Below are 21,310 nucleotides of genomic sequence, written 5' to 3'. Positions count from 1 at the left end.
GCTGCGGCTGGCGCACCGCGCTGATCCGATGGCAGGAGCCAGGTGGTTCTCCTGGTCTCCCTTGGGGTGCAGGGCCCAAGCACTTGGGCCATCCTCCACTGCACTCCCTGGCCACAGCAGAGAGCTGGCCTGGAAGAGGGGCAACCGGGACAGAATCCGGCGCCCTGACCGGGACTAGAACCCGGTGTGCCGGCGCCGCAGGCGAAGGATTAGCCTATTGAGCCAAGGCGCTGGCCTGTTAGCAAATATTTTTAACATGCATATTTTGTGTTTATGTGGATTATTTTCATTTTACTTGTTTATATATACTTGTATATATTATTTGTATATAGTCTGATTTTTATTTAAAGTTACTCATATCTTATGAATTTATTTCGCTCTTTTAGATTCCTTTAGAAATTTTCTATTCCTCTTTCTCCTGCATACCTCTCAGACTTTTATTTTAGTACATATATTATACTAAATATATGTATATATGTATAAACATAGATTTTTCACTTTTTACATGTTTGCTTACCTATTCTGCATTAGCAGCAGCAATGATTGGGGGTTCAGAATCACAGCTAGACTCGTGAGAAAGAATAGGCTTTTCCCAACGCTAAGTTTACTTACCTTTAAAAAAAAAATACAGGATAGGAAACAGTACACCTGGCAAAGCAACAACATAGTGAAACTGTTAATGGTGTCTAGGTACTACATATAATAGATTCAGGTCCTGAGGAACATGGCTGGATGAGAAAGGTGGACTCAGCTTGGTTGAATGAGGCCTTTACATCAACATTTTTTCTTTTTTAACATTCTATTAATTGAAAGACAAAGTTAGAGAGGGGGAGAGGGAAGACAGAGAAAGAGGTCTTCTATCCACTGGTTCACTTCCCAAATGGCCGCAACAGTCAGGCTGGACCAGGCCTAAGCCAGGAGCCAGGAGTTTCTTCTGGGTCTCCCACATGAATGCAGGGGCCCAAGCACTTGGGCCATCTCCCATTGCTTTCCAAGCCATAGCAGAGAGCTGGATTGGAAGTGAAACAGTCGGGACTAGAACTGGTGCCCGTATGGAATCTGGCACTGCAGGCAGTGGCTTTACCCTGCTGTGCTATAGCGTCACCCACCCCCCATACATTAGCTTTTATACCTCATTCCCATTCTTAAGTGTAGCAATATCAATATCACTATGAGATAATGGATTTAAATATATTTACTATTTTCTAGTGTGTTGTTATTACCACCCATATATCAGTTTTCCATCTTTGGCCTGATTTAGTCTCTTCAAAACAACCATGCTAATGGCCAGCGCTGTGGTGTAGTAGGCTAAGTGTCCATCTGCATCACCATCATCCCACGTAGGCACTGGTTCATGTCTTAGCTCTTTCTCTTCCAATCCACCTCTCTGCTTATGACCTGGGAAAGCAGTGGAAGATGGTCCAAGTGCTTGGGCCCTGCACCCATGTGGTAGACCCAGAAGAAGTTCTTTGCCTGGGATCAGCTCAACTCTGGCCATTGCAGCCATTTGGAGTGAACCAGAAAATGGAAGACCTTTCTCTCTGTCTCCCTCTCTCTGTCTTTAACTTCATCTCTAAAATAAGTAAATATAGTCTTTAAATAAAGGATAAACCCATTATGCTTTGAATTAACATATTATTAAATAATCAGACACTACTCAGTTTGTTATTTCTTCCTCAAATTTCTATGTGATATATCTTGTTAGCTTCATGTTTGTTAGTTGCCTGGTCCAGAGAGCATTTGAAATTTTGGGTCTGTTTAAAAATCATTTAATTCCTTAACCCAAGTTTCAGCTTGAAAAATTACTTTTCATAGACATATCAAAACACAGTTACTCATCATGGGCACATGACTTCCCTTCAAATTATGAATTGTGAATCTGCTCTTCAACTGAAGCTAGATTTCCTAATCACTAGAAGAATACTCAGGCATTAAAACATAAGCCTCATGTCTTTAGAATCATGTTTCTTATCTCTTCATGTTGAGTATTTTTTTAAATTATTTTCTTATTCCAGTTTTACTTCCAATCTTGAGAAGAGAAAAAGTAGAAAAAAGAAGATTTGAATCTGGGAATCTTAGTTGTACTTCATTAAAACTTAGTATTTCTTAACATTAATTTAGTTTAGCATTTTAGATGATACTTTTCAAAAATTGTTTGTGTTGACCCACAGATCTGTAGATCTGGATTCTAATCCTGTGTCATACCTAATTCCATTCATATACCTATCAGATCAGGTAGCTGGATAAGCTGAGAGTTAAATACCAGACTCAGTGAAAGTCTGCCGAAAAAATTTAATTTCCACTTACAAAGGTTGTCTGAAAACTGGTGCCTATAACCTTTTTGTTTTCATTAAAGTTAAGAAAGAAGAAAAGAAAAGGCATAAGTCATCATCATCTTCCTCCTCATCATCCAGTGATTCAGATAGCTCAAGTGATTCTCAGTCCTCTTCTGATTCTTCTGATTCTGAAAGTGCTTCTGAAGAGAAATCAAAAAAAAGAAAAAAGAAACATCGGAAAAATTCCCGAAAACACAAGAAAGAAAAGAAGAAGCGAAAGAAAAGCAAGAAAAGGTCTTTAATTTCATAATCCTACCTTTATATTCTGGTTCCCTCTGTTTATAAATAAATTTATTGATGTTTTAGATCAATTAAAATAGGAATCTTTTATACCATGAAACATCATAAGATCAGTGTCAACATTCTGTCAACTGTAAATTAAATTTGGGTACATGGATTTCCATTTAAAAAAAAAAAAACCTTTGTTTGTTTTATGTTCATTCAGTAGAGTGATGCTTTTGGTTTTATAGGCTTGTACATTGTATGGGAGGACCATAGGATTAATGAGAATATAGGAAACCAACTTGTTTTCATTGTTTTATATGGTGGGCTGTTGTGCTTTTTTGTCCATTATCTCTCTTGCTGTTATGATAGCATAAAGGAAGAAAACACATAATGCTCACATAATTTAGTTTCTTTTCCATTTTGTTCAAAATAATCTGTGTTTGGACTAAAATTTGTCTTTATCTTCCTGTGACCTCCAAAGCAATTATTTTATTTATTTTTTTTTTAAGATGTGTTTATATATTTGAAAGACAGAGTTACAGAAAGAGAGGGAAAGACAGATCTTCCATCTGCTGATTCACTCCCCAAACGGCTGCAACGGCCAGAGCTGGACTGATCCAAAGCCAGGAGCTTCTTCCGGGTCTCCCACATGGTTGCAGAGGTCCAAATACTGGGCCATCTTCCACTGCTTTCCTAGGCCTTTATCAGAGAGCTCGATTGGAGGTGGAGGAGGATGAGGAAGTGGAGTGGGATGCTGGCATCACAGGCAGCAGCTTTACCCACTGCCACAACACCTGCCCCACCTGTCATATTTTAGACTCATTTTATGGCAAAATACTTTTTGAGAATATACAGAAATAGTTTGTTTGGGGCTTTCATTAGTCAATTTGTCAGAGGATGGAGTTAGATTTTACCTGTGACCACATCTTTGGGAGGGATCGAGTTGTCTGTATATTACAATATAAGGGGTATATCAACAATTGATATTTTGAATATGTACATAATAACCAAATGTCAATTGTTTTCTGTGTTTCTGTTAAGTGCATCTAGTGAAAGTGAAGCTGAGAATCTTGAAGTGCAGCCCCAGTCTACTGTCCGTCCAGAAGAGATCCCTCCTATACCAGAAAATAGATTCCTAATGAGAAAAAGTCCTCCTAAAGCTGATGACAAGGAAAGGAAAAACAGAGAGAGAGAAAGAGAGAGAGAGTGGTATGTAAATGTGTATTTTTTATAGAGTGCCCTACATACTTTAAACTTAGAACTTTTCCTCACTTTGAAAAGTTTTTACTTAACTTTAGACAAATTTACTTAGTGACCTTGTCCCAAAGTTGAAATCTTTTTTTTTATAGGATATTATTAGCGAAACTCCTTTTTGATAACCATGTACATAGCTAGAAAGATAAATTGAGTTATATTACAAGCAGATTTTTGGTAAAATTTACTTTATGAGATAGTAGGCACTACAGATATGAAGACAACATACTAGGTGAAATCAATAACAAAGTATTGTTAAACCAGTAAAACAACATAGGGTCTTAACTGTGTTATTTGTGTGCATTAAACTCTTAAGCTTGTTTTTAAAATATATGTAATAGGAAAATATCCTGTGTTCCTTATCAGGTTTACAGTGTGTGGTAATTAAAGCTGATATCATGTTCAACTACTTTGAAATTTTTCTAGATAAATCCATATTAATCAGTCCTGTTGGTTCTTTGTGAATTGTTTTAATAGTAATGTCTAAAGTTAGTAAAAAAAAAATTGAAGTCTTTCTTAGTTATGAGCAAACATACAAGTAATAACATTCCACGTGATCCCCTTATGCTTTTACAGTACAACAGTAAAAATGACTTATTTGATATTTAGGGTGATTTTAATGAATTCAGTTGAGTGTATTTTTCTTTTCTTTTTTTTTTTTTTTATATTTATTTATTTGAAAAGTACAGTGACAGATTCACTTCCCAAAAGGCTGCAACAGCCAGGTCTGGGCCAGGCTAAATCCAGGAACGTGTACATCTTGGTCTCCCATGAGTGGCAGGACCCAAGTACTTGGACTATCTGGAAGCTGGATTGGAAATGGAGTAGCCGTAACTTGGGTCTTGAACTGTCACTCTGAAATGGGATGCTGATGTTAGAAGCAGTAGCCTAACCCACTGTGCCACAGTGTGGTCCTAAGTTGAGTTTATTTTTCTGCTAGTATAGGAAGAGATGTTTCTAAGGAAATAAAGTACAAGAGACTATTTGAACTATATTAGGGTGAACTTTTGTGAATGTACTGATTAAATATTACCTCATATGACTATTTGAAAACATGATTTCCCCTTTTATTATGTGAACATTTCCTAATTCACACAAGTTTATCTCTGTGATTCACATTATTTTATTTTTTTTTCCCTGTTTTTTATTTATTTATTTTTCTTTTTTAAAATTTTATTTGTTATACAAGTTTCGTGTATTTCATATATACATATTTAGGAACATAGTGATACTTCCCACCCTATCCTCCCTCCCAACCATGGTCCAACCCTTTTTCCCCCTCCCTCTTCCATAGTTCTGTTACCAATAGGATAACAAGATACTGTGGGATAAGATACTTTAAAATTGTTCTCTGAAAAGCATGTACCACTTCTGAACTCTTCTGTGTTGATATTCTTTAGCGTTATCAATTAGCTTCATATTAGAAGTGAGGTTTGGTTTTTTTTTTTTTTGATAGAGTGGACATTGAGAGAGAGAGAGACAGAGAGAAAGGTCTTCCTTTGCCGTTGGTTCACCCTCCAATGGCCGCCGCGGCCGGCGCACCGCGCTGATCCGATGGCAGGAGCCAGGTGCTTTTCCTGGTCTCCCATGGGGTGCAGGGCCCAAGCACCTGGGCCATCCTCCACTGCACTCCCTGGCCACAGCAGAGAGCTGGCCTGGAAGAGGGGCAACCGGGACAGAATCCAGCACCCCGACCGGGACTAGAACCCGGTGTGCCGGCACCGCAAGGCAGAGGATTAGCCTAGTGAGCCGCGGCGCCGGCCATAATTGTTTCTTGACAAGGCATGATGAGCATTTTGGGGCAACATTGTTCTTCATCCTCACACATTACAAAACTTAGTGTTTCTGACTCCTGAGCACTAAGAACTGGTGATAGTCTACTCACTGACAGCTGAAGAAATGCTCCCATACTTTTCCAGATATTTGCTAGGAATTGATAGCATTTTGGGTTGAGAATTACTGATTATTGTTTTGAATCTATTTACAGTCAGCAAAACTATATTCTCCATATTCAGTTTTATAAAGTCAATATGTATTAACAATTATTTTGGTTCCTTCTAGCAACCTGCCTAACTCCCAGCCTGCGTCATACCAGAGACGGCTTTTAGTTACTAGGTCTGGCAGAAAAATTAAAGGAAGAGGACCAAGGGTAGGTGATTCTTTCTCCAGAAATCTTAATAGTATTGAATTTATCTTTCTTAAATACTTTGAGTGTTTTTCTAGATGTTATTTTACTGAACAGGTTCCTAAATTTAAGGAAGATGTGAATATTGAATTCATAGTCTCTTTTTATAGCAGGAGTGGGGAACATCAGGTCCATAGGCTATATAATGCCTATGAAATAATTTGATCTGGCCCTGCCAAGGCAACCACATGCAGGACTCGAGATAAAACTGTAATAGGCCTGTTTTTAAGTTGATAATTTCGTATGGCCTGTGAATGATGTTACAAGTTTCCAAATGGCCCTTAGCAGAAAAATGGTTCTCCACCTGTATTTTATAGTAACTTTGCATGTTGATACTTCTAGCTCTAAAATCCATGAGATATAAATGGATTTTACAGTTACATGGTATAAAATGGGATTGAAATTTTCTGTGGCCTTTGTTAGTTTCTGCCCACCATACCTCTATTCTTGTTCAAAGTAAAGAAGGAATTAATAATTTTCTCGTGTTTCATTCTCTTTCTGTTTACTGTATTGTCTTCATCAGAATGGAAATGTCTCCTTGTGTTTTCAAAACTTTAGAAACTTAACTATACTTCCTTATTTCTAACTCATTCCTGCAGTATTTCAGTGTGTCTTCTTATCATTAGTATTCTACTAAAAATAGCATTTGCAATATAGTCAGCTTCATGTCACAAAATCCAATATATCCTTTGCAGTCTTCCTTTTAGCTCTCTCCTTGTAATATTCCCTCCTTGTTGTTTTTGTCACATTTTCTTCCTGTCTTTGTCTCTAGTTCTAGTTCATAGTCCTCTATCTGACTGTTAACTATTACACTACTTCAGAGTTCCAACTCTTCATACTATATGTGTTCCATGGACAGTCTGATTACTCCCATGGCTGGGAGTAATTGATAGTTGATAGTTATCAAATTTCATCTGTTCTTGCCACCAAAGGTTTATTTGACTAAGGAATACTGCAAACTTAGCCTGTCAAGAGATGAGCATAAGCACTTCCCCTTCAGATCTAATCCTTCTTTAGGTTCCTGGTCTCAGTGAGTAGCAGTACAGACTGCACAGTTCTTAAACCTAAAGCCCAGGAATCATTTTGATTTTCCCTTTTAATTCATGCCTCATATATCTTATTAATTCTGAAGTCTTCTCAATTTTACGTACTAAATACTCTGAAATCTATCTACTTTCAGAAAATTTTACTCTTGCCATGTTAATTCAGCTTATCATCATATTGTCCAATCTGTAAATGGCTTTCTAATTTGTATTTTGGTAATTCTCAAACTTTTTTGGTCTCAGTTCTGGTTCACACTGTTAAAAATTATTGAAGACCCAAAAGAGCTTTAACTGATGTGAGTTGTATAAAATGAGGGGTTGGCACTGTGATGTAGTAATTTAAGCCTCTGCCTGTGGCACTGGCATCCCATATGATGCCAGTTCAACTCCTGGCTGCTCTGCTTCCAATCCAGCTCCCTGCTAATGTGTCTGGAAAAGCAGCATAAGATGACACAAATCCTTGGGCCCCTGTATCCAAGTTGGAAACCCAGAACAAGCGCTTGGCTCCTGGCTTTGGATTCTCCTGGCTCCAGCCATTGTGGTCAATTAGGGAGTGAACCAGAGGATGGAAGAGCTCACTTTCTGTCTGTCTCTCCCTCTCTTTGTAATTCTGCCTCTCAAATTAATAAATAAATCTTTAAAAAATTAAAATGAGTAATATTTAAAACATAAGACTATGTAAGAACATATTCTAGTAGCTATGAGGACGATAATATCAGAACACATATGTGATCTCTGAATGACTACACTATATGCTAATGAAAGATTGAAAGTGGAAAGGCAGATAATATATTATTTTGAAGTAGTTTTGACCTCTTAGATCCCCAAAATGTGGGATCCCTAGATCACAGTTTGCAAATAACTGATCTAGTCCTTTTTCTTTCTTTTTTTAAAAATTTTTTTCATATTTGAAAGGCAGTTTTAGAGAGAGAGGGAGAGAAAGAGAAATTTTCCATCCACTGAGTTACTCCCCAAATGACCAGAGTGGTGGGGGCTGTGCCAGGCAGAAGCCAAGAACTTGGGGCTTTTTCTAGGTTTCCCACATGGATGCAGAGGCCAAGGCACTGGGGCCATCTTCTGCTTCTCAGGCACTTGAGCAGGGACTTGGATAGGAAGTGAAGTAGCTGGATCTCAAACCAGTGTCCATATGGGATGTCAGCGTGACAGGCAGCAGCTTTATCTGCTGTGCCACAACTCTGGCCCCAGTCTTTTTTTTTTTTTTTCTTTTTCTTTCTTTTCTTTTTGTAGTTCTTTTTCTTAACAGTAACAGAAATGTCATTTAGAAATGAAAAACCACTGGCATCACATTTAGGTGCCAGTTCAAGTCCCAGTTGCTGTACTTCTGATCTAGCTCCTTGCTAATGTACCTGGGAAAGCAGTAGAAGATGGCCCAAGAACCTGGAAGAGGATCCTGGCTCCTAGCTTTGGCCTGGCCCACCTCTGGCCGTTGTGGCCATTTTTGGAGTGAATCAGCAGATGGAAGATTCTGTCTGTCTCTCCTTCTTTCTGTAACTGCCTTTCAAATGCATAAAATAACTATTTTTTAAAAAAGTATCTCCTTTACCATTATGTCCCTCTTTTACCATTAATATTAGGACAAATCCAAAATTTCTATGATAGCCTACAAGACTTCACAAAACTTAGTGCAGGCTTACTTTCTTAGAAGTATCTAGTTCTATATTTCCTTCTTTTTTCCTATTTTAGCTTTAGCTATAATAATCCTAATCTGTCTTCTAATAATATCTAAAACCCGCTGTATAGACATGGTATTTTTTCTGCCTAATCTCTGTTGCTCTTCACTCGTTTATCCTTAGCCCCTTTACAAGCCTCTTGTTTCCTTATCCTTCCCTAGGTAACTCATCATGAGCATTCTTTGGTTCTCAGATTTCATTGTCTTAACTATTCATACTACCATACTAGGTCAGATCACTCTGCGATTTTTTTGGGAGCAGCTCTTTTCCATTTACACTCCTACTTTTTTAGCTGCATCTATGTTTAATAATAGTGATTATATGTCTTTTCATGTGTTCTGCCCATGGAATACACGTTCCAGGTGAGCAAAGTCAAATATTTCTTGGCTCACTAACGTTCCTCAATATGTGGTAGAGTGGTTAACTCTCCAAGGGCTGAATGAATTTTGGTTGAATAAATAAACATCTGCACATTTATTAAGTTTTTCTCTTAATGTGGGACACATCAAATTGGAACTTTGTAACTCATAAGAGTTTGATCTAGCATCACTTGAATATGACTGTTGTTCCGTGTTAAGATACAAGTGGCTAACTTGTAAGTTTCTGTGGTTAATGTTTCTTACTTGGAATCATTGGTATAACTATTTAAAGTGCTTTATTGATTTCCTGTCTGAAAATTTGGAAATTTTAAAGCCATAGAAATATCAGACATTTTATTTGAACCAAGAAGAATATATACTAGTTATTGCTATAATACTTATTTATTTTTAAAGATATTTGAGAGGCAAGTATTTTTATTCATTAATTTTTCCCCTTTTTATTTTCTTAAGCGTTATCGAACTCCTTCCAGATCCAGATCAAGGGATCGTTTCAGACGTAGTGAGACTCCTCCACATTGGAGGCAAGAGATGCAAAGAGCTCAAAGAATGAGGGTATCAAGTGGTGAAAGATGGATCAAAGGGGATAAGTAAGATTTAACTTTATCACTTAAAATGTAGTGATAAGTATATTTTAACTATTGTACATAGTTACTTTGTTAATGCCATTTTAATTATTTCTCTGTACCTTAAGGAAAATAGAATATCATTGTAGCTAAAATTTACACCATTCTTTACTTGGTAACATTTCTGAAAATATTTTTTTTCCTTATTTTTTAGGAGTGAGTTGAATGAAATAAAAGAAAATCAAAGAAGCCCAATTAGGGTAAAAGAGAGAAAAGTAATTGACCACAGGCATGTGTCTGAGAGTCCAAACAGAAAAAATGAAAAGGAAAAGAAAGTTAAAGAGCATAAATCTAACAGCAAAGAGAGAGAGATCAGAAAAAACTCTGAAAAAGATGAAAAATATAATAAAAACAAAGTGAAGAAAAGGGCCAAATCTAAAAGCAGAAGTAAGAGCAAAGAGAAATCAAAGAGTAAGGAAAGAGATTCAAAACATAATAGACACGAAGAAAAGAGGATGAGGTCAAGGAGCAAAGAAAGAGATCATGAGAATATTAAAGAAAAAGAAAAGCCATTAGATTCTAAAGGAAAAGATCAGGAAAGGAGTAGAAGTAAAGAGAAGTCTAAACAATTAGAATTGAAAAGTAATGAGCATGATCATAATAAAAGTAAGGAAAAGGATAGACGTGCACAATCTAAGAGTAGAGAACGAGATATAACTAAAAGTAAGCACAGTTACAATAGTAGAACAAGGGAACGGAGCAGAAGTAGGGACAGGAGCAGAAGAGTGAGATCTAGAAGCCACGACAGAGATCGCAGCAGAAGCAAGGAGTACCATAGATACAGAGAACTGGAGTACAGGAGAAGAGGAAGATCCCGCAGCAGAGAGAGACGAGCAACACCAGGAAGATCCAGAAGTAAAGACAGGAGGAGGAGGAGGAGAGATTCCCGGAGTTCAGAGAGAGAAGAAAGTCAAAACCGAAACAGAGAAAAATACAGAAACCAAGAAAGTAAGAGTTCCCATAGAAAAGAAAATTCTGAGAGTGAGAAAAGAATGTACTCTAAAAGTCGTGATCATAATAGTTCAAATAACAGGGAAAAAAAATCTGATAGAGATCCAAGTCCATTCTCGAAAATGAAACAAAGCAGTCAGGACAATGAATTAAAGTCTTCCTCGTTGAAAAATAAGGAAGATGAGAAGACGAGATCCTCAGTTGAAAAAGAATACCAAAAATCAAAGGGTCAAGAAAATGACCATGTACATGATAAAAACAAAAAATTTGATCATGAATCAAGCCCTGGAACAGATGAAGACAAAAGTGGATGAGTGAGTCCTGTATACTTACTTCATTTTTGTCTCAAATTTTAAGTTTTACAGACTTGGCTGATGAATCTCCTTTATGTTGTTTTCATTGTTTTGGGGTTGTTTTATGTTTGTCTTTTTTTTTTTTTAATGTGGACTTCATTGAGTTGATCTTTTGATAATCTGCACCTGGATAATTTGTACTGCTAAAGTTTTAATAAACTTGAAATGAGAAAAACACTTTGGTGTAACACTGTGTGCTGTGTTAAACTATTTTATGTATGCATTTTTGTGTTGCAGCAGTCAACCAGTAGCATCCAATTTCTTTAATCATCGCTTGGAAATAAGCTTAATGATTGTTGGAATACATTGTTTAAAAAAAGTTCTTGTTTTTCATGATTAAAGTAACTTTAGAAACTAGTAGAAATCTAGTATGGATTTTTCTGATTACATTTGTGATGGAGGCTTGCAGCAATTTTTTTGAATTATACAGAAGCAGGATTTTGTCAGCTTGAGATCTTGGACAGTTTTTTTGATTCTACAGTAATTTGTGCTTTAAAATAGATAAATATTTAGTTATTTATAAAGTGCTTTATACCTTATTCTTTATGGTTCCAGCTGTAGCCATTTTGTTTGGTTTTGTTTTACTTAACTGCCTTTTAAAATCATAAATATTTTTTTCAGTTGATGTGCTGATCAAGCCTATGTTCCTATTGTACAGCATTTGACGGGAATTATTCTTTGGAAGGCTGGGTTGTAATTCTTAATTCTATGTTGTTTTTGGTCTGAAGAGTTGAAATTGTTGGTTTTTGAGAACATTGTTTTATTACTGTTGTTATTGCTATCTTCTAAAAGAAAAATACTTTTTTCACTAAAACATAATACTTAAGCTAGAAAGATCCTAAAAATTGTTAGTATTTACACATTAGCTTCTAAGATTTCTCTTTTTTGGCCCTAACCTATATAATGTTGAGTGATAAGTCTGCATGGTTTTTGTTTTTTAAAACTTGAAGTGACTTCTTTAACTCTGATAGCTGTGAGTTTCAAATGGCAAGAATATCCATCTTTTCTGTATGTGTTCCATGATCGGCTGTTGCATGTTTATGACTCTGATTTCTTTTTGTTCAGGTGACTTTATACCATTATTATTAACATTATTTTAATTGGGCATGTATAACATTGCCGCATAGAATAGAGTAGAAAGTTGCAAAACTTGGTAACTTAAACACTGAACATATCCAAAATCTATTCAGAGTTTTGTGCATTGTATTTTGCTATTTTTGTGATGTTATCCTGTAAAATCTCCCAAATAAAACATTGAACATCCAACAAACACAAAACCTGCCTCATTTGAAAAGAAATTTTAAAATTCTGAATCCTGTAGTCTCTAGAGAGAGTTATACTTTAATATTTGTCACTATAGTGTCAATTCTGTTACCAAGTTGGCTTCTGAGTAAATCAGTAGCTACTCAATGCTGTTTGTATTGAATGAAGCAATGCTTAACTTGATACTTCCCATTAAGATTAATGCCAACAGTGATACATTTGGATCCTAACTTGGGAATACCTTGAAGCAAATATCCACAGTGGATTTTTTCTGATATTTTTCTGTCTGATCATGGTAAAACTAGATGTTTATTATAATCCAGAGTGATCAGTTCTTTAAGAGACTGACCATAATTCCACATTAGGGATAATTGAGTCTTAGTGCACAAGCTGTATAATCTATTGTGTATTTTAATCAAATTATTTTGTCTTAAATTCAGTGACTTGCATTTCAAAATCTTTGTTATAAATTATCAAGTTTAAAGAAAGGTTCAATTAAAGAAAGGATTTCTAAAAAAAAAAAAGGCCATGCTAGGGAAACATACTTCTATCTTGTCTGATCCCAGAGCTTTATCTCTTAAAAATTATGGACGAGAACTGTCCGAATCTTAGTTTAAAACAGTTACCATGAGGGGAAATTTTCAATTAAGTAATATTCTCCTGTTTGGGTTATCAGAAGAGCAACTCCATGCCAAGCATTATTTATAGGCCTTTTTTTTTTTTTTTTAAGCTTTGTTAGCTGGTTTTGCAGAACAAGTGTGGTGAAGTAGTTGAAATGAGAGAGGACAATCAACTAGATTTTGTTTTCAGAATGTAAAGAATCTTAGGAAAATAATTAAGCAGCACTAACTGTACCTCAAGTCTGCCCTTGTATTGTAATGACACAGCTCAAAATGGTCCTTTTCTTTCCTTACATTTTTAATAGTTGTGTTATCTTTAGTTTTATTTTGAACATTGTTTTTCTAAGTGTCAGTTACTGGTTTTTCCATCAAGTTGATTTTACATTCATAGCTGAGCTTACGTAGTTCATGTCAAACTATTTTTAATTTCATAACCTTTTATCCATTTAAAGATAGTTTAAGTATGCCATTTTTGTTTTTGTTTTTGCTTGATTGGTGGTAACTGAAAATTTCTTCATTATGTAGAATTGTGTGTAGTAGCTGGGTAAACAGCTACTACAGAAATTGACAAAAGAGATTAATGTAAAATATGCAGTAGAGAGTGTTTGTTCTAGAACATTCTTAAATTACTCTAGTTAAGTTCGGAGAGCATTGTCGTTTAAGTCACTTAATTGACGCCCTCAGAAGTTGCAAAGAACTCCTTTGATAAATCTGTCTTTGCACAGGTGTGATACTATTGCATGTTGACTTTGCTAATGGCCTTTGATTGTTCTGCTCAATGGAAGGTGTGAAAGTAAAACCAGTAAAGATTTCTTTATCTTATTGGCAGACACACATTGAGTTTGTTATTTTGAGTAGTGGTATTCACTAACAATTCTAGTGTATTTTCTACTTAGCATTTAGAGCCAGTTAGTATGTCTTTTAGTACTTTATTGTGCTTTGGTCCAGATGGCAATGGTTTTCATCGCACTGAACTTTTTATATTAAACTTCTGTAGAAACTTGTTGAGTTTGCCTTCACCAGAAGGCAAATTTACATATGTACCATGTAATTGATTGTTTTAAAGAAACAAAATGAGTATTTTTCTGTTTACTTTTAGTTGTGTTTACTGTAGTTACTCTGCTTTGGACTCATACTTTTACAGTTGAAAAAACTCCAGGGACTAGGCTGATGACATTTATTTTGTAAAAGTGTGTTTTGTTACAAATACTTGGTTAGAGAATTAATAAAGTAAGCCCCAAAAAGTGCATCTTTGGCTGGCACACCTTCCCACAGTGGGCTTCTCAACTGCATTGAAGGGATTCAGGCAAATGAAAATTCTCTGGCCTATTGTGTGACAAAGTAGTAAGTATTAAAGGAAAAGAAAAGGAAGTCACGTGAATAAGAAAATCCCATCAGCAAGGTTGAAAGAGAGGGGTGTGTGTGTGTGTGTGCGCGCATGCACACTCGTGCACACACAGGAGGTAGCAGAGGGACTGGTACATGCTTTTATTTTATTTTTTAAAGCAAATTTCTTATGTTACCAAAAGCACATGCTGTATATTTTCTTCCCCTTTTGTATGTTTATAGTGCTTTGAAAGATTGATAAGTGAGTTGAGCATTTCTATGTGGGGATGTTCAAAGTTGTGGCTGCTCTCTTTGTGAAAGGGGAAAATAATGAAGTTAATGCACTTCTTTTCCTAGCTCAGAAGTCACTGTGATGTATATTTTTTTAATGAAATTTAGAAATAAAACTGTTGTCTTCTCAATTGTAAAGTTAGTTTCAAAATGCTGCTTCTCGTTATTCTTTAGTAACTGTTTTCTGCATTTTACAAAATTTAATCTTCAAAACTGTATTAATTTTTATAGTTAAACATTGTATTAAATAAACTATACTATAGTCAACAGTTTGGTTTTGTATTTTTTAAGTTGTTACTAGTTTTTTGACCTTTATTTTTAGTAAAAGCAAATAATGAAACTAAGCTAACTAAAATATACTTTTATTTTACCCTTGGAGATAAAAATTACATTTATTATGAGAAAACTGAACAGAGTTTAACAATGCCGACCTTCTTGAAGAATTTGGCCGTTGCCCAGCAGTGACAATTTCCAGGTTTCAGAATAAGTTCTAGTGTAAGTGTGTAATTATAATGCTTCAGATTGCAGCATGTCTTTTGGACAAACAGACTTTTTAAGGTTAAACTTAAGGAATTTGCAATACTGTCTACTAGAATATTACTTTTAATTTCTCAGTATTAGGAAGACTAATATATTCTGTGCTTGTCAGTTTTAATATTTATAGTTGTAAGGCCATATACAAATTCACTTTTATACAACAAATTGTCTAGTTGTTTTGTTTTACTTAAATTACACATTTAGGGAAAATTTTCCTAGTTAACTTAGGGAAAACACATGAGTAGGAAAAACATTCTGAACACTCAGAGGTTTGTGTATGTGAATAAAAGTGTTAAAAAAGAGTACTAAACTAAAATCTGGAGTGTTGGTAAATGCTTTATTTAGCCAGGAGAATATATAAAATGTGAGTGCTGCATATGAACTGTACAAACTATTAAAATACTTTTGGAATCAATTTGCCTTTTCTGTTTTCTTTGTAGATTTCTCTTCCAAACATGGTGGTTTTTTTTTCCTAATGCTGTAAGTGCTGATGCATTACTTTTATGCATTTTCCCCTCCTATCAGAGTTTTCTTAGAATCCCAAATGCCTTGGTTCTGCAGTTTATGTCTTTGCTACACATTTTATATACAGATTTCCTTTACCAAACTGCCAGATTATAGCAGTTGGATTTTTTCTGCTTTGTGTGCTGTACTGGTTTCATTGAGTTGTTTTGTGATTGATTTAAAAATATTTGTATGGCCTTCATTTTGTTTTTGATGTGCAATGTTAGTAGAATGTGCAGTCCAGTTGTAACTAAAATAAGTTGTGTATATAAGGAAGAAATACTAGTAACTTGTGTTTACCTTTCACTCAACTAACTTGGTTATATAATGCATTTAATGTTATTAACCATTTTGTAAAACTATAATTGTTTCATAGTACGAAGATGATTGTATCTAAAATTAGTAACTACCACTAAATGTCATACTTTTTAAAACTGAATTTAAAGCAAAGAATGTATGACAAAGGTTCCCAGACTTGCTTATTTTACCCTTACATCCCAATAAAACTAGCATGCTAGTTAATCCCTAAGCCAAAGGAAATACCTAATAGATGTGTATTATATAATTTTTGTATGATATTTAAATCCTTACAACTTAGTACCATTTGAAATTTTTTCTATTTTGAGTAGTTCAAAAAGTTTATGAGGAGCTGTCATCTGGCCTAATGTTTTAAATGCCCATGTTGGATAGCAGAGTACATGGGCTGAATTCCCAACTCTGGCTTCTGACTCCATATCCTTACTGTTGCAAATCTTAGGAGGCAGGGGCTGATGGCCTAAGTAGTTGGATCACTGCCATCCATGTGGGAGACCCTGACTGAGTTCCTTGCTCGTGGCTTCCACCTCCTCAGCCACCAGTTCTAGGAAGCCTTTGGGGAGTGAGCTAGCAGATGGGAGCTCACCTTGTGTATGTGTGTGTTTTTCTCCCTCTCTCTCTCTCTCTTTCTTTTTCTTTTTCTTTCTTTTTTTTTTTTTAGACTTTCTTGAAAATACTCAAGCATGCATAAGTTTTTCATAAGCATTTTCCATAAGATTTCAAAAATCTGTCATATGCATGGATTTAAATTTTTTTCACCAAAAATAAACTTAATTTATAATTTCCATTTCCATGAAGTTTTTGAACTGTGTTTTTATTTCATTCTTAACTACAGTTTTAACAAATGGGATGTGTGCAAGTGTTGGTCATTGCACAGCTCCCCAAACCTTCAGGTTGTATACCACCACCCCATTGTTCCTGTAGTACTTTGTTTTTGTGCAATCTGTGAGTTTTAGCATATGAACTGCTGAAAATCCAGCTTTCCAAAGATAGGATGTCATTAGGAATAGTGTATGTAACATCCTGAGCTACCTCATGCTAGTAATAACCTGTGGTATCCTATAGATGTCAGATTCGTTGCGCTTCCCTTAAAAATTGTCAATGTTCCACCAGGTGTGCTTTTGTTAGTTCATTGAGGTCTCTCAGCACAAGCACTTTTGCACACAATTCAGGAGTTGGTATGTATAGGTTTTTTAATTGGTTTAAAAATCTAAAGCATGGTTTATTAAATTTCTGCTTATTTAAAAAATCAGGCATAGTGACAGAGATCTTCAACCCACTGGCTTACTCCTCAGATGCCCCCATTAACTAGAGCTGACCAGGCTGAAGCCAGGAGCCAGGAAATGTATCAGAGAGCGAGCCTCCTAGGCACATTAGCAAGAAGCTGGATGGAAAACAGAGGCAGCCAGTATAGGACTTGGATGTCCAAGTGGTAGCTTGACACGCTCCCCCAGAGTTTTAAATTTAGATTCCAAAGTGCTCACAATGATGACTCAGAATAACAGCTACTCAGATTCACCATCCTCATCCCAGATAGACTTCACCACAGTCATCTAGTTTTGGGTGAGAGTGCTGTGCTGTTTTTCAGAGTATTGTGGATATCCTGCAATTAGATGCAGAAGTGTGTGTGTTTCATATTGCTATTAGAGAGAGGTTTTATCAGACTCCCAAAGAATCATAGTAAGAATCTTGACTATAAAACTTGGCCTCTGGGCCGGCGCCGTGGCTCAATAGGCTAATCCTCCGCCTTGTGGCGCCGGCACACCGGGTTCTAGTCCTGGTTGCCCCTCTTCCAGGCCAACTCTCTGCTGTGGCCAGGGAGTGCAGTGGAGGATGGCCCAAGTCCTTGGGCCCTGCACCCACATGGGAGACCAGGAAAAGCACCTGGCTTCTGGCTTCGGATCAGCGCAATGCGCCGGCTGCGCCGGCCATTGGAGGGTGAACCAACGGCAAAAGGAAGACCTTTCTCTCTGTTTCTCTATCTCTCACTGTCCACTCTGCCTGTCAAAAAAAAAAAAAAAAAAAAAAAAATCTTGGCCTCTGAGGGAATGATACATTGTAAAATTAATACTTTGAAAAAATCTTGGCCTCTGAGGGAATGATACATTGTAAAATTAATACTTTGACTTATTCTTGTGTATCAGGTACATTGACAAAATGTAAAACAACATGCACAAAGCTGTTGATTGTAGAAATACTTGTATGCCAGTGGTTGAATAAACTGGTACACCCATACAACACTACTGTGGCAGTTGGAAAAACAGTAAAGATCTGTACTGTTACTCTGTGATCTCTAGAACATACTGAGTATAAAGGTAAAACCTCAAGGTTCTTTTGAGTATGACATATTTTGCTTATGAAAAAATAGCAAGTGACAACAATGAAAAAGCAACCTAAAGAGAGAGAAAATACTTCCAAATCCTTACATAAAGAACTACAACACTAAATGACTGATGGAAAGATGAACAAAGGATTTGGAATTGATTTCTTTTAAGATAACCAGCATTTTTAAAAAGGTCTTTGACCATTCATTAGGGAAACGGAAACCAAAGCCACAGTGAGATACCACTTCATAGCTACTTGAGATGGTTAATTTTTTTAAGGTGAAAATGTGCACAGAATGTAAATGGTGAAGCTACTACAGAAAATGGCATGATAGTCCAAAAGTTTTTTTTTTTTTTTTTAAGATTTATTTATTCATTTGAAAGTGAAAGTTACACAGAGAAGGAGAGGCAGAGAGAGAGGTCTTCCATCCGCTGGTTCACTCCCCAATTGACCGCAACAGCCGAAGCTGTGCCGATCTGAAGGCAGGATCCAGGTGCTTCTTCCAGGTCTTCCCACGTGGGTGCAGGGGCCCAAGGACTTTGGCCATCTTCTGCTTTCCCAGGCCGTAGCAGAGAGCTGGATCTGAAGAAGAGCAGCTGGGTCTCTAACCAGACACCCTTATGGGATGTCAGTGCTTCAGGCCAGGGCATTAACCCACTGTGTGCCACAGCGTCGGCCCCAATCCAAAAGTTTTTAAGACAGCATTGTATGATTAGGCAATCCCAATTCTGGGTAAATATCCAAAAGATGAGAGGCTCTCAAGGGTTAATTGCACAAAAACGTTCACAGCAGTATTATTCAGAGTAGCCACAAGGTAGAGCAGCTCAGTGTTTATCAGGGAAAGAATAAAATTGGTTCTTCCATGTAATAGAATATTATTTGGCCTAAAAAAGGAAACTGCTTGCTGCAACATGAATGGGTCCTGTGGAAAGTATGCCAAGTGAAGTAGCAAAAAGATGTGTACTGTATGATTCCTCTTAGGTAAAAAATGATTAGAATGGTCAAAATTACAGAAACAATAAAATGGTGCTTAGTAGGAGTTGAGGGAAGATGGAAATGGGAAATAATGGATCCGGTTGTGCAGTGTGACATGGCAGAGTGATGTAAGTGTGTACTACTGAAGTGTGTTTAGGAATGATTCCAGCCAGCGCCATGGCTCACTAGGCTAATCTGTCTTGCGGCGCCGGCACACCTGGTTCTAGTCCCGGTCAGGGCACCGGATTCTGTTCCAGTTGCCCCTCTTCCAGGCCAGCTCTCTGCAATGGCCCGGGAGTGCAGTGGAGGATGGCCCAAGTGCTTGGGCCCTGCACCCCATGGGAGACCAGGAGAAGTACCTGGCTCCTGCCATCGGATCAGCGAGGTGCGCCAGCTGCAGCGCGCCAGCCACAGTGGCCATTAGAGGGTGAACCAACGGCAAAAGGAAGACCTTTCTCTCTGTCTGTCTCACTGTCCACTCTGTCAAAAAAAAAAAAAAATGATTCCAATGGTAAACTTAATTTTTTTTTTTTTTTTGACAGGCAGAGTGGACAGTGAGAGAGAGAGACAGAGAGAAAGGTCTTCCTTTGCCGTTGGTTCACCCTCCAATGGCCGCCGCGGCCGGCGCGCTGCGGCCGGCGCACCGCGCTGATCCGATGGCAGGAGCCAGGAGCCAGGTGCTTTTCCTGGTCTCCCATGGGGTGCAGGGCCCAAGCACCTGGGCCATCCTGCACTGCACTCCCTGGCCACAGCAGAGGGCTGGCCTGGAAGAGGGGCAACCGGGACAGAATCCGGCGCCCCGACCGGGACTAGAACCCGGTGTGCCGGCGCCGCTAGGTGGAGGATTAGCCTAGTGAGCAGCGGCGCCGGCCGGTAAACTTAATTTTTTACAATAAACTGTTTATGTGAAAGTGACAGATCTGTTCACTGGTTCAATCCCCAAACAGCCACGACAGCCAGGGTTGGGCCAGGCCAAAGTCGGGTAGCATGGGGCCAGGTACTTGGGCTGGTTTCCATGCCCCCTCCCAGGTGCATTAGCAGGTAGCCTGATTGGAAGTAGAGCAGTTGTGACTCCAGGTCATAGTCCAGTGTGGGATACTGGGATCACAAGCAGTGGATCAATCTGCTACACCACAATGCTGCACTTACAATAAAAAAATTTTAAAGAACCAGAGAATACTATTAATAAAAACTATCTGAACCGCTACATCAATCTATGACAAAAGTACATGTAGAATAATTTTAAGTGACTTCAGAAAATGACCTGTCTAGTGAGGTACACTCTACATAGTAAACTGGAAAGACGTCTTAATCCGGGGCCAGCACTATGGTATAGTGGGTAAAGCTGCTGCCTGTAATGCTGGCATCCCATGTGAACACCATTTCAAGTCCTGGCTGCTCCACTTCTGATCCAGCTCTCTGTAAATGCACCTGGGAAAAGCAGCAGAAGATAGCCGAAGTGCTTGGTCCCCTGCCACCCATGTGAAAGACATGGATGAAGCTCCAGGCTTTGGCCTCCCTGCCTTGGCCATTACAGCCATCTAGGAAGTGAGCCAGCAGGTGGAAGATCTGTCTCCCTCTGTCTTAAATTTTAAAAGTCTTGATCTGCATTAGTTGTGATGTTAATATTGATAGTGTTATTTGATAGTAATACTGAAGGACAAAGCAAAGGCATATGAATTTGTTGAAAAAATAATATACCTGGTGTAATATTCAGGCATAAAAGGGAATCAAGTTCTGCTATGTGATACAACATATATGAGCATTGAAAATGGCTAAGTGCAGAAAATCAAAAGGCCATGTTGTGATTCCCTTTATGAAATACCCAGAGTAGACAAATGCAGAAAGCAAGCATTTTAGTGAGTGCCAGGGGCTGTGAGGATCAAGGATTGAGGATGCTTGCTTAATAGGTACAGAGTTTCCATTGGGAGCAACTAAAAAGTTCTGGGCCTAGATAACTGTCATTGCAGAATATTGTGAATGTGCTGAGTGCCACTAAATGTACATTTTAAAAATTATTTTACCCTAATAAGTATAAAAGGGAATTTGGAACAATTAATCTTGTGCTTTATAAATATCCAGTGGACATATATGAGAAGTCTAGTCAAAACAA

The 21,310-nt window shown here is 37.4% G+C and overlaps 1 protein-coding gene across 17 annotated transcripts in view; it reads left to right on the top strand.

The window, feature by feature from the left end:
- Positions 1-15,493, top strand: part of PPIG (peptidylprolyl isomerase G) — a 58,429-nt gene extending 42,936 nt beyond the window's left edge. For all 17 annotated transcript variants that reach the window (XM_008258714.4, XM_017342915.3, XM_070070721.1 and 14 more), the window contains 5 exons: positions 2,357-2,570; positions 3,603-3,770; positions 5,877-5,964; positions 9,565-9,701; positions 9,892-15,493. In XM_008258714.4, coding sequence (XP_008256936.1) covers positions 2,357-2,570; positions 3,603-3,770; positions 5,877-5,964; positions 9,565-9,701; positions 9,892-11,002 — 1,718 coding nt within the window. In that variant the 3' untranslated portion in view covers positions 11,003-15,493. The remainder of the gene's footprint in view (positions 1-2,356; positions 2,571-3,602; positions 3,771-5,876; positions 5,965-9,564; positions 9,702-9,891) is intronic.
- The last annotated feature ends 5,817 nt before the right edge of the window (positions 15,494-21,310 follow it).

Source organism: Oryctolagus cuniculus, chromosome 3, assembly GCF_964237555.1.
Source record: "Oryctolagus cuniculus chromosome 3, mOryCun1.1, whole genome shotgun sequence".
In the NCBI taxonomy this organism is placed as follows: domain Eukaryota; kingdom Metazoa; phylum Chordata; class Mammalia; order Lagomorpha; family Leporidae; genus Oryctolagus; species Oryctolagus cuniculus.
Note: the sequence above shows the minus strand (reverse complement) of the source record. Positions and strands in the feature narration are given on the sequence as shown.